Genomic DNA, 16,972 nt, shown 5'->3' on the forward strand with positions numbered 1-16,972 from the left:
CTTTTACATATCTACTAGTTTAAGAAGGGGATCTCTGTTTCAACATGTTGTTGTGTTAGTTCTAGCTTTTCTCTGGATTTGAGCCTGGGAGCTTTTCTGATGGGTGTGACTCTGCACACCTGTTTTCTTTCTGGCTCATCACCTGATTGCTGCAGAGTGATTACTCTTTGGTTTAATCTCAATACAGAAAATTACTAAGGACTCTTTAGACAAAAGTAGACGTGTGTCAGCGATCGCTATGATAAGTCCTGTCAGAATAGGGCTGGTAGAAAGGATGGAGGGAGGAGAAGAAGCCTGTATGCTTCCTATCATGGTTCTGAGTCAATGAAAGAAAGAGCAGGGACAGGTGCTGGAAGCTGGAATTTGCTGCCTGATAGTCAACCATTGCTGGCTAATATCTCTTGTCTGGATCCATCACCTCAGAACTTTTGTTTCCTGTGTTCCTTCTCAATCTATGGTCATCTACTGCAGCCCCTCATCCTTTTACTCCTGTCTGGCCTCAATGAATCCCACTCCCCTGGTTGAGGGCAATCTTAAAGTGACAACAGACTTATATTTTTCTACGTCACATCTGACTTAGGCTTGATCCCTTTCTACAAAATTTTATTTTAATAAAACGTTGATGCTCATTAATTACTTTGGTGCTAAAATGTATCTTTTTCTTTTAATATTCAGCTTTTTTAGTAGGTACACTGCTCGATTTTGGTTATTTTGTTTCTATAGTTCCAAATTTACAGTTATGTTAAGAAAGCCCCGAAGTCTCTCTCTCTCTCTCTGTGAAAAAGGTGTTTTATTTGTGCAGAACAAGTCAGTGTGTGTCAGATATTTCTTGCTCTCTACTTCTGACTGATGCCTCTGTATGATGCAACTTCTATGCAAACTATGGCTCAAACTGAAGGGATTGAATGTTGGAAAATTCAGCTAATTAAAGTAAGTCTTAAGTTTTTTAAAGGGTCCTTTAACCAAAAGTATGTGTTACGAGAGAAATTTTTAATACATTTTTTTGTTTCAATTGAATAATGCATAAGAAAAGTCACATAATCCCTCACTCTTGTTAGTAAAAAATAATTTATTTTCTGTCATTTTTTAAAATTATAGTATATTTATTTTAGGCTTTAATAAGAGAAAAATATATACTGTTTGAGATTTTTGTTACTCTGAGATCACCTCTGGTCAGACGAGAACAAAACATATGCTGATCTCACCCGACGCAATATCATTAGTGTCCTATTTTCATTCCTCCCACCAAATCGGTCCTCCCATCTTCTTCCCATCCCCCCATGGTTTTGTATAAAACAGAGCGGGTGATGGTGAAGGATGATAGGAGAGAGGAGAAAGACTGAGAGAGAAGACTAAAGAAAAAGGTGGAAAATAGACTTATGAGTGACGAATGTTCTCAGAGTAAATAGGGCTTATTGATCTTGTAATGAATTGAGAGGCCAAAGACAAATGGACCTTTGGTTAGGAGCTTTGTTGGTGAGCCGACCAGATCCAACAAACCAAACAACAGAAAAACATTTAAAGCATTTATGGGGGAGGGGGGGAGGATTGAAGCTAAGATCAGTGCACCTCATCAAATACTCAGCGTAAGCCCTGTGGATTTTAGATTGCTGGTGTCCACTAACGCCTCAGCTTTATCCTCCCTTAAAAGAGGAAAAATCAGCACGAGCCCAAAGCAGTGGGGGCTATTTCTGCATCTTAAAGATCTTAATGTGGCCTGACCTTTGAGACTGAAGTCGGACACATGCCGAGGTGGACATGAAAGGAGTGATGCAGAGTGGAGTCATCGTTGCTTGGGGTGAAAGGGGGTGAAGCGCTGAACTGCACAGAGCAGCCCACACAGAGAGAAACTCTCCCCTCATTCTGTGTTCACATTCATCCACTCCTGTGTTTTTCTCCCCCTTCAAAATCTCTGAAATTCCTCCTCTTAATCTGCATGTAGTCTACAATTATTAAATTTGCACTTTGTCCAAAATTTTGAAGACCACACACATATTTTTTCCGCTACTGCTAACCTTAACATCATCATGGTTCTAACCCCAATCATAATCTAAACCCAAAATCAAGCCGTAACCTCACTAATCCTCTTAGAGAAAAAAGAAAAGGCAAAATGCCCTCTCTTCTCATGTCTGTCCATTTACTGTTCTTAGGGGGACCACTTAGTGATTGAAATGACAAATAGCACCAGGTAGTGTACCAGCAGGCTTTAGGACCCAGTTTATCAGGCTATACAAGCATTGGAGTGAGAAAAAAGGAGAGGGAGAGGACAGAGAGGAGAAGAGGAGGAGACAGAGGTAAAGTCGGAATGACAAGCAAAAGCTGACACAGTAACCATAGCAAAGATTAAGGAAATACCTTCTCCTGTTGGCGAGGAGGAGGAGGTGTGGATGCAGCATACTGGAGATGTTCAGCTGGAAGCCATGGAGAGTCTTTGACAAAGGATGCAGGCTTCTACTGCCAGGCTGAGAAGATTTTACATCTTCATCCAAGCAGCCAAAGGGATGCTGACAAGTTTGCCTTCCAATTCCTCCTTTAAAGCTCCCACACAAACACGTGTACAGTTCCCTGTGCATGCCCAGCTCTGCACTTAGATATTTTTAGTAAAACTTCCCACATTCTTGACATAAAAAAGGATTGGACTCAAATTCTTTATTGGTGTAGATACCTTCAGCTGGGACAGGAGGGCTCATCCTGACAGGTCAGCACGGAACCACTTTGAAGGTAAGAAAATATTCAGTGGAAGATTTTATCATTTCAGGCATTCTTTTAAGTTTGTTTACATGAATTGATAAAACAAGAATTATTTTTTTTTACATATAATCATAAATTGCACATAAGCGCATTTATGCAATTCTGATCGACTCATGCCATTGCTGGATTTCTTTGCAGCATTGCAGAGCTCTGTTTTTTTTTTTTTACACTGAATCAGCCCTGTGTCTTGATGATATACCTTTAAATAATCTATGTTTCAACAAAAGCTCTTTTTGCTGTAACAGTCCTTTTCCTGTTAAAATACACAGGAGAACTTAGGGTAAACCCTGTAGCTGCAGAGCAACCCCTTCGTGTAAATACATACTGCAATGCTCCATTGTTTACCACTTCTGGTCTACCTACTGGTGTATAAGAAGCCTTGTGAAAAGATTTAAAGATTTGCAGCCAGATAAAGGTAGAGAGTATTCTAACTATTTGCAAGGTTCTAAATTTGGATGTTTTACAGCAATTATTGTTTCATTCAGGGGGACAAAATGTGAAATTACATCCCAAACAATAGGACACGCAGTGTGCTTCGCTTGCCAGGAGTCTTGATTAAGAGCAGGGGCTTTCTCTGTTGTGGGTGGGCACACAGCACTCCAATCAGACTGTGGTCTGAGCTATTGGCATAAAAAACACAACAATTACAGCAAAGAAACATAATGTTCAGACAAACTTAGAAAACAGTCAGAAGGTTTAAAAAAGTATTACGTTTCAGGAGTTAAATGCTAATGCAGAAATCATGCAAACAAAAAAGACAAATATAAAACTAGAGAAGGTGAGGTTAATATAGCTCAATAAGAAGCAATGTTTAGAAAATCATATGCATAATTAAAAGAACAGAATATAATTTATTTTCATTGTGTACAGCTTTTATTGTAAATTGCAGGCTGGCTCTGCAGTGATACACACATAAAGAAAAGCAATAAAAACAGAAACAAAACGAATTACAGTTTGATCAATAATAATATTACTATATTACTATAAAAGTGTAATAGTCACCTGTCTCTATATTTCAGCACAAGTTGAACAATGAGCTGCACAGCTTTTTTAATGCCTAAAAACAGAAAAATCTGGTAGCTAAATAGTCTTATAAATAAAACAAAGCAATTTTATAACCAGCTTTTAGTTAACTGAATACACCCTTAGCTTTACAATCAAAGGGATATTTTAATCTAAGCTCATTTTCAAACCGTGATGCTTGCAAATATTATTTAATAAGGTAACAAACATCTAGATACTAAAGAAAAAAGGGTGATCATTTTATTGTTATTTTATTGTTAATTTTATTACTCAGATTCCAGTTGATAAGCTACAGTCCGTCACTGTTCCTGTTGTGTTTGCATGAAGCCTGTTACTCAGATGTCCCACACTGCACAAAGGTTTTGTTATTGAACGCATGTTGTTTTTACTACTTGACTTCAATGAATTTCCTTTTTTCACACACTTAAGGCAGATGCCCAAGGTATAGCAATGCAGTTTTTTTTCTCTCAGTAATAAACACAAGCAGGCATATGCAGGACACTATGCTGCAGTTGAGATGATGTAAACAGTCAGGATGACATCCGTGCAGAATGGGCAGCAGAGAAGTAATTGACTCTTGTCAATTGATGTGAGGGTTTAAAGACATGTTGACAGCTTTTTTGAAACCACAAATAATGTTTCTTAAAAAAATAAAATAAAAACAAGCTTGATGATGATGATTTTACTTTTGGTTAATTTAAATTATTGCAAAAAGAAATTGAAGACGGCAAAAGATTCTATACATACACATATACATATGCGCACATGCACAAAGCTTTTATGTTGCAGAGAAATAATGCTAATACAGCTTTACAATACTCTATCATATGGAAATCTAACTTATGAAAACAAAATATCTAACTTATGAAAACAAAATTTGGATTTGTGTTCTCATATTTTTCTTTTCTCATATGTTTTGATGATAGTCACTTATTCTTTTCTGTTTGAGCCTTCTTTAAAAATTGACAAGGAAGTACATAGTTCATTTTCTGGAAGTCCATTCCAAAGCTTCACACTAATAACTGAGACACATCTATATTTAATATTTGTTCTTACTTTAAAATGCTCAAAATGATCCAAACATCTTAATTTAATAAAGACTTTCTCTTAATTTAAAGAAAATTTTAACACTTTATAGAATTTGAAGCTTGTCATTTAAGTTACATTTTCTGATCCTTTTTTCACATTATAGCTCAGATGGAAAAAAAATAGGACAAAAAAACAACAACAGAACAGGATGAAAAAATAAAACTTGATCATTGGTCGTTCTTGGCTTTTCCTGAAAAGTTCCAACGATTTTCCCTTTCAATGTTGGCTGACAGTTTGGATCGTAGCAGAGAGGTGACATCTCCAAATAACTTAATTATCATTAGATTATAAATTTGAGTCTGTTTGCATAATTTGATCCTTTGTAGGTTAGAGAAAACCTACATTTCTACTCCAACTTATCGGAGTGCTGTGTGACAGCTTAAAAAAAACTATGAATTAAGCACATCCTGTAAAAAATAAATAAAACCCATGTTGAGACTATTTAGGCCTGCTTCTATTTAGTTATATTTAGGATTCTCTATGCAGTTATTTGCTGTTTGAATTCAGTTCGTGAAATTCGCACCTAAAACACATTACAAGCAATCTCAAAAAGACTAGACTCTGTTTTTTAGATCAACACACAGTCCAAACTCTCCCAGATGGCTGACTTTGAACAAGTCTTTTGTTGCAGAAGACAACTGTCTCTGTTAAACAACAAACCATTGTATGATGCACCAGAATGCTGAGATACAGGTGCAATATGCAGCAGCGATGATGTTACCAATTAGGCTGTCCATACCATTATATATCCTTCACCATTCAAGCCATGTTTTTTATATTGTCACTACAGATAGAAGAGTGCTGGGATATGTATTGTTATAGTCCATTTCTAAAACAATTTATAAACTTTTAAATAAATCAACTGTTGATTCAGATTAAGTTTATGATAATATATTTTAAAATGTGCATATGATGATACACAGCAAAATCACATGTGATAAATTTTCAATTTTAATGTTGTATAATTTCAGAAAAAAACAGTTAATTCAACACTGTGACGTCTAGTGTAACTTTCCAATAGTTAGTCTTTGTTGTTGTTAATCTGTGGAGTTGAATCCAAAAACAGAAGGGATTCCGAGGGTTGATGGTTCAAATCCAAGCTCAGTCCATCTCCGACAAGACATTTCACAGGCATTGGTCACCAATGGTGGTCAGATGGCTCAGTGGTGCCAGAGTACAGCCACCTGACTTCTGTTGGTGTGCCCCTGAGCTGCCTTGGCCACAATGAAGCTCATCACCAAGAATAGGAGAATAATTAACACTAGTTTGTGGTGTTAACTTTTGACAATACTGTTACATAAATTCAACATTGGGGTATAGTGTTAACATTTCACATTATACAGTGTTGTTCCATCTTTGTCACAGTGTTAACTGTTTAACACTTCCAAAAGAGTGATTTGAATGAAATCTAGATCAATATTGACAACTAAGTGGTATAGCTCATTTATTTTATTATATTTTACCTGCTATATTTTTGTGTAGTAAATCTTACATCAATATAAAAGTTCAGCTTGTTAAAGGCTCTTAATTCCTCCTAAAAGTCCATGAAGGGAAAAGTTTTTCCTGTTTATCCTCTTTTACCTGTTGGGTAATTTAAGTGGCAACCACTTCCTTTAAAGTCCATTTGGAAACCAAAAAATTGTCATTTGTTTGTCTTACAAATGTAACAACACTTATCCTCTATTTATTTACTTAGATGCTTTCAGTTTCTACAAGCTGCAGATTTTGTGACTGCAAGGGAGCTGCAAAATGACCTCACATTGCACCTTTGGTGGGCTTTCAAATGTCATCCTGTTCTATTCAGGATCCAATTTTCTTTTTTTATCACTTAATTTTCAGAATCATTGTATGACCAAAACTTTTTTACCCTTATCCTCCTGTCAGAGGTTGTAAAGGAGCAATAAGTAAGAATGACACCTTGTGTTCCAACACACAAAACACATACCGTACCAACTGATGTGCGGTTGTTGTGCAGGTTATCCAGTCAAGAGAGATGAGGATGATGAGTACCGGTAAGACGATTTTCAGTAAGTTGTGAAAATATGTTTGAAGGATGCCTTTTTGTTTCTCCAAGACTTTTGATGTTTCTCCCACTGGTTTCCATATTTGCAGGCTGCTGCTCTTTTGCCTACATAAAATACCAAATTATGCAATCTTTTTTGTAACCCTTGGTACTCTCATATGATTGGCTCAGGAACCAGGAAGTAAGCACTGAATTAAGCACTGAATTAGTTCCAGACTAATAGGTTTTCTAGGTTTGAAAGGAGAAAAACTTGAGTAGGATGTTGTTGATTTGGAAGACCATTTGTTTATAGGATATATTACTTTCATCCTGGGGGACAAATTAGAATGGTTTTAGTTCATTTTATGTTGATTTTTTAAATTTTATTGCTGCTTTAAGATTGCAAATCGGAAGTTGTATTTTTTCATTCTAATTTAACTCTTGGTTTTACATTACAAAGCCAGTGTTGAATACACGCTCGGGAGTCAGAGCCATGAGATCAGAGGTCCAAAGAGTTGTAGTACGGTGTCGGGAAATCCAGCAGGAGTCCAAAGACAGTTCAGGCAAACAGATCAGAATAGGGATAGGCAGACTCAGAGGTCCAGAGGAAGAACGGGTCAGGATCAGGTAATCAACAACATCAGGTTCGCTAGAGAACTCTCACCATAGGCTCAAAATAATCTGGCACCGATGACTAGAGCCTGAAGCAGGTAAAACAGATGAACAGTAAAGAGAACTGGGCGGGGATAGGCAGGTGAATGAAATGAGTAATCAGACCAATCATCAGTGCCAAGATCATGACACCAAACTAACGCAACTGAATTGATATTTGAGGTACCCATACTCTTAGAAAAGGTAATAACTTTTCTGTCTTATTTTACATGAAAAATCTTAAACATGCTTTGGAATGAACAATGAACAGCAGAGCTGAATACATGAACATTAATGAGTGGAAAAGTGTGAAACAGCTGAGAGAGAAGGAAAACAGGAACACTGAGCTGGTTGGACTACTGGTATTAACAGAGAGGGATCCAAACTAGGAAATAAAGGAACCATTAACAAAGCCAAAAACACAAATACTGACATAAATGGATGAACTAGAATGCAGTGGTAGCCAAGTGCAAGAAATAACTCATAAATCAGCAGAGGTGTCAAGCAACGATCTATACTTTATTCCATTACTTATTTTCCTTCCTACTTCTGACTTCTACTCATTACATTTTCACACAAGTATCTGTACCTTCTATTCCTTACATTAAAAAAAAAAAAGTTATTCACCACTCTTGGCTTAGGTTTTATGTTTATAAATATTTATTTCACGTCATGTGCGCCATCCAATGTAGATCATTGGATGTAATTGGATGAGTCATATAATGCAAACACTTAATGGTTAACTATTCGTCAAATTTTGCTGACGCCAAAGGAAATCATCAGAAGCAAGCAGGTGTTCTTCAAACTGCAAACGCAAATTGTCTATGCCATGCTACAATGTAGGTTTCAGAAAAAGATGTCGGAATGTCTGAAAGATCGGACACAGGCGAGAGCGTATCAGGAGATGGAGATGGAGACCAACAAGACCTCCCTCATCCTTGGCCCTATCTCAAAGAATTTTTCGAAATAGTTGAAAAATTGAGCTTTCAATTCATGTAGTGCCATCTGGCTGTTTATTTAAAAGGTTACTTTATACTTTCATACTTTAAATAGTTTTCGGAGCACACACTTTTTCACTTTTGCTTGAGTAAAGAGGTCAAGTTGATGCATCAACTTTTACCAGGGTGTTTTCAAGTTGCAGTATCTATACTTTTACTTAAGTAACAAATGTGTGCACTTTTGACACCACTGTAAATCAGTTAATTCCTTTATAAAGAAATAATCAAATGAAAGATTTGAAGACTTTATGGAACATATGTAAACAACAAGCATATGACCAAAAAACCCCAAACACCTGAAAAATAATAGCATTATTTTCGCTCCAGTTTTGAATATTATTAGTCAAACTTTCATTCCACTGTTATTTTTAACCAATAATTTAATCTTTTTTTATATAGTCATCTTTCTATAGTCATCTTCTCCTGCTTATTCTGTCAGGGTCCAGTGCCTATCTCTGGCAGCCTATAGGCGAGAGGCGGGGTATAACCTAGACAGGTCGCCAGTCTGTTGCAGGGCAACACAAAGACACACAAAGATGTACATCTATGAACACACACAAGCATTACTAAGGACACTATATATATAGTTAACGTGTCAAAAAGCATAACATTGTGAGCTGTAGCCAATCCCTCTACACTGTGTACTCCATGTCCCTCACATACTAAACAACCCACACCCTCCAGAGAGATCCTGGAACCATGTGCAACATATTGCAGATGGATGACTTCTTATTTCTCTGCGCACGAGCACTAGCTGTGTGGGTTTTTTTGGTATGAGTTCGATGCATGCAATTGTAAAAGTAAATGATGCAAGGCTGCAAATGACTGCAGCTCCTGTAGTTTGACTGTTGTGAGCTGGAAACAGAATACATTGTGTGTGTCAGAGGTCAGAGAGGGCCATGCTGTTGATTGATTAGAGTTTATGCATGCATATTCTGCACAGGAGGCTTCATATACAGTCACCCCCTGGTGTGACTGTATTTATTTTTAATCATGCAGAGCAAATTAACCAGCCTATGGAGCTTTAAAATGACAGAAATCTCCTTACTCGAAGGTACGGCAATGGCAGTGTTTATCGAGCCAAGCGGAGGAGCAGTACTGAAATGGTAAATTAGCCTCAGCTTCATTTCTCCTGCAGTGAGCGCTCCACTTGACAGTGAATGTGTTTCCATAGGAACATGGTGTTACTTTGAGCCCTCAATGTTCCTGCATGTTTTTTTTTTTCCTTTTCTTTTCTTATCTTTCCTGTTCGGTTTCCTCTGCACTCATCAGGCAGAGGCAGAAGGAGAAAGGGGTTTGGAAATGAAATCAATAGGGCCATTTAATAAGCAGCAGGGCACTCATTTTTCTTGTTCCTTTGGCATGTCTCAAAAGCACGCTCGGGTCTCCTCTCCCTGAGATCTTTGTTAGTCAAGATGTCTTTTTATTAGAGCCTGCAAGGATGTGCAGCTCCTGCTTTTATCTGCATCCGCTTTAAATTGTATCAGCTGAAACATTACAGCAGATACTTCCAGGATAATTAGTTAAGACTGCAGAGTTGCTGAAAATCCTCATGAGAGACGGCAGAGACGCTTCTCTAGCTGAACATTATAGTGGGATTTCTCTGCTTTTCATTAAAGACGGTTTGCTCAGTCGTTCTGCAAAATTTTGTAGGACTATTTAGGGGTAACATTAACAGAGCAGATGTGTTAGAGAAAACCCTATTTGAAAGCAGGAGAGCAGATTAGGATCGGCGATGATTTGCAGTGGTGTCCTTGCAGGCTCCTCTTCACCTGACTAGATGTTTTACGAGCTTTAGTCAGAAAAAGGAGGCAGACTTATAATACAGCTGACAGAAACCTTTCTACAGTGGATGGGCAGAGGAGGAATGTGTGTGTGTGTGGGGAGGTGTAATAAAGCTGAGTGCATCTCCTCCTGGAATGAGGCTGCAGGGATTGGGAGGAGGGCAGGGGAGTAAGGGAAGGCTGGGAGAGCGTGTTCACATATTGTTTATGAGAGGGAGGCAGACGTGTCCGTGTTGGAAATAACTCTGCTTCTTCAAACCAAGAGGTGCTTCCCTTGCAGGAGGTGAGGAAAGAATAAAACTCTGCACCACATCAACTAAAAATACCCAATTATACAGGCTCCTTTTTTCCTGTAGTCTGTTGAGGCGTGTTTTTGAATCCACCGTAAGCTGTTTTAAATACTTACTGATGAGCTATTATACAGTATAGTTTGGTGAAATGACACTTCATTATCAAGACTGGAATGAAAAGACACTCAAGACAGTGAAGATCATGTTTCCATCTTCTCTCATTATTTCTCTCACAGCAGCATTTCTCCTTCAGATGCTGCTGATTGTTACATCTTCGCTGCAAAGGCTTGACTGGTTATTTGTTATATATTGGAAAGAAGGTTGAAATGGCTGACCTTTTTCTTTAAAAGAAGTCTTCAGTGTGTCACAATTAAATTTTATGTTTCAAACCTGCACAAACTAGTGCAAATCCCAGAGATGTTCCAGGAGAAAAAAAAAACACATGATAATAAGAACAAAACAATAAAATCCATGTTTTTAGCTGTCAACCACATGTTACTACTTTTACAGCTGCAAGCCTTTACTGTTTATGTTCCATGCTGGTTTGCTTTAAGTTTGACACTTATATTTGTTTATCTAAGACTAATGGGTTTTGCCAATTTTTATTCACATTTTAGTATAGTCATGATCAGATTGAATAAAGAACATACATTTTTAATTGAAACTGTAGATCCACAATTGATTTAAGGTTTGAATTTTAACTCAACTGCTCTGAAGCATGGCTTCATGTCAGAATCAAGTCCTCAAGGGCCAACATCCTGCACCTGCTTTAACACACCTGATAAGTAGGTATTTTGCAAAACTCAGGAGAACTTAGCAGGAAACAGGAGAACTTGTCTTCAGCTAAATAATTAAGCCATATATCAAATGTATATTCTAGCATTTTGAAATTAAAAGAGAAACTATAGGTAGAGCTTAAAGATATTTTCACTGCAGCTGAAAACAGGCGCTCAGTAAAGAAAGATGATTTATAAAAAAAAGTAGAAACAACGTTCAGTATTTGTCAGCAAATGGGAGGGAGTTGGCTAAAGGAAAAGAATAAACATTTGCACGTCAGTAGTACAAAACAAAGGTACAGAGGTTAGTAAAAGAGAAACTGGTTTGTGTGGTTAATAAGTGGATAACAGGAGACAGATGAATACAGAATGTGTGACATCGCTATTGGGAGTAATAAATAAGTATAAATATATTGTTTTCATATTCAAAGCTTTTCTGATGCAAAATAAAAAACTTATGTATCTCCTTATTTCATCAATCAGTTTTTTTTCTCTCGATTGTCTGCTTTTTAAGCAAACATTAAAACAAAGGGACTATATTTCTAGGACTGCATAGTTATTTTTTGTTAATTATGATGTTAATAATAAAGGATTAGCTGCTCTATTTTATTTTTTTCCCCTTTTTTTTCCCTGGGAGGGTTTACAGCTGCCGGCTGCTGATGGCCCTTTGTTATCTGTTCTAAAATTCAGGGTGGTAAGCTGTGATGACTTTAACACTAAAGGAACGTAATTTTGAGCAATTTATACAAAGTGCTTGAAAGTTAGGTAAAGAGAAGCAACAATGCAGAACACAATAGAATACCTCCTTCCACTTGAGTCTGAAGAGGGAACTCGGATGTTGGAAAAACATTCCTCCCAAACATTTTCTCTAGTTTCCTCACAAATATTTATGCAATCTCAGTGTATAGGGATGGATGCATGAAACTGAATCTGACAAACTGAAGCTAAGTAGCATCAGCTGCCACATCAGATCACTGCACTATTTTATCAAAATGATGTGGATTTGTTCTTGCAAGGAAACATTTTCATTAGAAGTTCCCTCTTACATATTTATTCTAGTCTTTAATAAAGGCATAATTTTAAGTTTTGGGGAAAATGAAATGAAAACTACATTGATTGCTTACATACAGAACTGTGGTCCATTAAACCCTTGAAGAATTTTCTATTGAACATGTATTTACCGAAGTCTGACTGGAGAGACTCCCTGACAAACTCATGATAACATCTGGTGCATGCAGAGTTTCAGCGTTTTTCACGTCTGCTCCATTGTTTCTTCTCCAATCTCGTTTTTTAATCAATTGCTTCATAAAATACAACCTCCAATGAGCCTTTCTTTTTTTTTGTAATGAAATCTCAATGGGTGGCCATCCATATCGAAGTACTCTGAGCTGACACTGAGCTAATTAAACTAATCTGAGCTCAGAGAATTACATTAGGAATCAACTTGGGTTGCAGAAACAGAGTAAATTAGTTAATTATTAGCAACACAGCAGTTTCCTTTTTTTGGTTCAATGAGCACCACAAGAGTCATTAAAATGAACTTTAATTGTTTTTCATTTTTGATGTAGTAAAGATGGATAAGCCCAAATCATCCAGCTGTGGAAATATTTAAAGTTTCCACTGGAGACTGAGATGCATCAAAGTCCTAGAAAAATGAACAAAAGCGTTAACGTTTTGTATTATTAAAAGTTTCAAACAAACATTTGTGATAATTCACAAAAAGTCTGTACATATGGAAAACTTTGACTTACTTTTATCTATCTATTTTTTTTTTTTTTCAAACAGCCACAATGTAAAAAAGGAACAGAATTAGGTCCAGATTTTAACTAGGCCACTAAAAACCCTTTTAATTTACCTTTTGAGTCATTCACAGATGAACTTGCTGCTCTGCTTTGGATCATTGTCCTCCTGTATTACTACATTCGTCTGTAGGGTTTTATGTTAGAGAAAAAGATTACCTGGCACCAATAACAAGCCTTACTGGACTTAAAGAATAATAATAATTAAACTCTGTTAATCTCACAATGCAGAAATCCACCCTCTGCATTTAACCCATCCCCCTGGGGAGCAGTGGGCTGCGACTGTGCAGCACCCGGGGAGCAGCGTGTGGTTAAGGGTGTTGCTCAGGGAGCCAGAGTGGAGGCTCTGGGGATTGAACCGGATACTTGCAACTTTCTCAGAGCACACTGCGCCAACCACTAGGTCAACACTCCCCCATCCTGAGATACCTGAGCCAGCAAGTACAACTTTACGCTTTATTGTTAGTATAATGTTCTTCTTTAGAAAAAAAAAATGCTGAGGGTTTTATGTCATATTCTACTCAGTAAGGTTAACTTTTGTCCTATCAGATCACAAACTGTTTTCATGGAATCCACTGGAGATTGGTAGTCTTTAAAACTGATCATATAAAAGGAAAGTGAGGTCTGCAGAGCTTTAGATGTTTAATTGGGATATTATGATTTCCTGCAGTCCCAAAGCTTTAAAAATAGTTTTTCAGAGGCCGGTGTGTGATAAACGAGTATGGCCAGCACTATGTTTACGGAGGCTATCAGTCCTTCTAGGACCCATCCAGGGTTTGATTCCCAATCCTGCAACATTTGTTGCATGTTTCCCCCGCTTCTTTCTCTGCATGTTTTTGCCTGAATACTACAAATAAGCGGCATCTAGTGCCACAAAAAACTATTTTTTAAAACAGAAATGGTTTTCTTAAACATTTCCATACTGACAGATATGTGTCATGTTGATTCTTGTCTGTTGTTTAACCTGTGGATCAGGGCATGATGTGTTACTTTTTCAGATCATTCAGTCTGCTTCATGTTATCAAACAGGTTTTGGGGGGAAATACATTTTGTTTCCATCAGCCTGATATTAAAAATGGCAGATAAAATTAAATTTAGCTTTTTAAAAATATGGTTAATAATTTATGGTTGTGATATCACATATGTAGGTTATCCTTAACTAATATCTAAAGTAATTTTATTATTTAATATGAAGAAATTTGTATGGCTATATTTTCCACAGCACTGATCCATGTGCAGAAATCATGTGTTGAATTTTCAAATCTAAATGTTTGTGGCTTTGCTCTTTTTTTTACAGATTTCAACATCCATGTTAGACAGCTGTATGAAGACTTAAACAGCTCCTCATCTCTCCTGAATGAGAAACTTCTTAAAGGAATGGGGTGCATTTGTCACACGGAATAGTTTGCCTACTGATGAGCTAAACCCAAGCCATAAATCAGCATCTGAGGACCTTTTTCTCATCACCATTTCCTACAGCAACTAAAAGAAGAACAGGAATGTTTGGAAGCCAAGGTGCACTGGGATTCTATTACTGTCGCTTTATTGTTTTCACAGTTCAGATTTCCAATCTATTAACAGCATCAATGTGAGAAATTGTCTTCATCCTACAGAAAGTCTCCAACTGAGCGAAACAAACAACTGGCTTGATGCCACAGCACCTAGAAAACTTTTTTTAATGTTTTGCTGTAGCTATTTATTCATTTCTAATCCATTCTCCTTTCCTGTCTGAGCCCTTTTTCAAACCTCAACCTCATTAATAACTTTAAGCATTACTTTTTTTGGTTAGTACTGTTGTATGAGAGCAAACTTTCTGAACGCTGATGCGATTCGGTCACATGAGACGGGCCAAATGGGACCAACACTGAACAGTCATGTTTGACACAAACTGTTTTTGACATCAGGAAAACATCTTCTTCAATAATCCAACACAACCCCGGGCATCTGACAGCCTTCAGGAGCTGCTGCCACCAGGATAAATCTGGGCATGTGCTGTTGTCCTTTGGACCCAGCGTCATAACAAGAGAAAAATTAAAGAATAGGATTAAACATGGATTATCACTGAAACAGTAAAGCCATCAAAGCAGCTGCCTTTGTATAAACCCATTGAAGGCTCTTAGGGCAAGCGCTCTGCCAACCGATTTGTAGATTACATCCGCCTGTTGATGTGGTGGCCTCCTGTGCACTTGCTTTTTAAAAAGACGGATGGAGAATATAGATGAGCTGGAGCACCCTCTTCTGGGAGAAAGCACCAGTAACAAACAAGCATCAGGGCAGGGAACTGGACTGGGACAGGCCCCAGTTGGGCTTTTTAAGGGCATTTTGGTGAAGTGTGAGGAGGACAGAGCATATCCTCCTTTGGCTTGGAGGGGTTATTGTGGACATCCTCCAGAGCTGCAGCATCAGCAGCTGCTGGACCCTTGCTCCTTACCCCGCACCCTGGAGTCCTTTTACCCAACGGGCCCCCTGTGGGGCCAAACAGACCTTCTCAGCAAGGACTATCTTGAGACCACCTTTGTGGACATTCGGCCTGGCTCAGCGCTGGAGAGGAAGCTGCTGGCTGAGACACAGGACTTCCATAGTGCTGCATACAGCATGGATGATGAGGACGACCTACTTCCTGACTCTGATGTAAGAAAAGGCCTCATGAAATCACAGAATGGTTGAATCTGTCCTAACAATTGAGAAAAAAAAAACATAATGAGAATACAACTATTTAAACATAGACAAGATAAATACTGGTTTAAATCAAGTAAATCAACTTCAAGATAAACTTAAGTATTTGGAGAGCTAATTTATTTCATTTTTTGTCCCTGCATGCACATACCTTCCAGCCATCAATAAAAATCTCTCCAACAAATGATCCACTGCACCTTCAACAATAAAATATGCAAACAGGCTCAGGTCCCTTGCAAACATAAAATGGCATGTGGCATATCTCCCTGTAAAAAGGTGTATGTTTTGCAGAAAATCCTAAATAAATAAGTTAGGCAGCAAAAAAAAAAGTATTGAAAATAACATTAAAGAGGAAGAAAGAGAGGTGAAGAAACACCAGAAAAAATGCTTATTAGGGTTTATGATGATTCTGCTTTTGCTTTTGAAGCCGTATTGTGACTGAATTGCAGCGGTTAGTCAGAAATTTGGTTTATTATCCTTCTGACTGTGCCATCTTTTAACACAGCCGTCTTCTCCTTGACGTAACTTAAAAGGATTAAGGCATAATTAATAAAAGTTCAGAAAAACATCCATATGCTAACCTGTGTTTTTATAAACAAGTTATTTCTTGTTGCTTCTTAAATCTCTGTTACAGAAATAATAATGTGTTTTACCAGCATCACAAACCAGATTAAAACACACATTTTTAGCTTTTCTCCGTGAAATGCTGACATATAGCTCACTTTTTCCTTTCCCAACTTGTCTTACTGTATTTTTGTATGAAACCAGAAACCTTTATGCTCTCTGTAGAGCTACTGGAGGCTGAAGAGGAACCTAAAATAGGCATATGAGCAATGCATTCAAGGTAGGCAGCGATTCAGCTCTTTCTATCACAAAGCCAGGTTATATAAAGCTACTTTGATGCTTTAGCACAGGTACTAACACAGCTGAGATTGTATGAATTCCATATAATCTCTTTTGGAGCAAACAAAAAACAGAAATATGGTATCTTTAAGGCAAACAACAACCATATATAGTGACAATGTTCGTGTGTTACTGCTTAGCTACATTCCTGTATATATATATATATATATATATATATATATATATATATATATATATATATATATATATATATATATATATATATATAT

The 16,972-nt window shown here is 37.4% G+C and overlaps 1 protein-coding gene across 1 annotated transcript in view; it reads left to right on the forward strand.

The window, feature by feature from the left end:
- Positions 1–2,267: 2,267 nt before the first annotated feature.
- LOC107091610 (transmembrane protein 91-like) overlaps positions 2,268–16,972 on the forward strand; it is a 22,195-nt gene continuing 7,490 nt past the window's right edge. Inside the window, exons 1-2 of the mRNA XM_015385629.1 lie at positions 2,268–2,721; positions 14,461–15,794. Coding sequence (XP_015241115.1) covers positions 15,369–15,794 — 426 coding nt within the window. The 5' untranslated portion in view covers positions 2,268–2,721; positions 14,461–15,368. The remainder of the gene's footprint in view (positions 2,722–14,460; positions 15,795–16,972) is intronic.

Source organism: Cyprinodon variegatus, unplaced genomic scaffold (assembly GCF_000732505.1).
Source record: "Cyprinodon variegatus isolate N-32 unplaced genomic scaffold, C_variegatus-1.0 Scaffold345, whole genome shotgun sequence".
Classification (NCBI taxonomy): domain Eukaryota; kingdom Metazoa; phylum Chordata; class Actinopteri; order Cyprinodontiformes; family Cyprinodontidae; genus Cyprinodon; species Cyprinodon variegatus.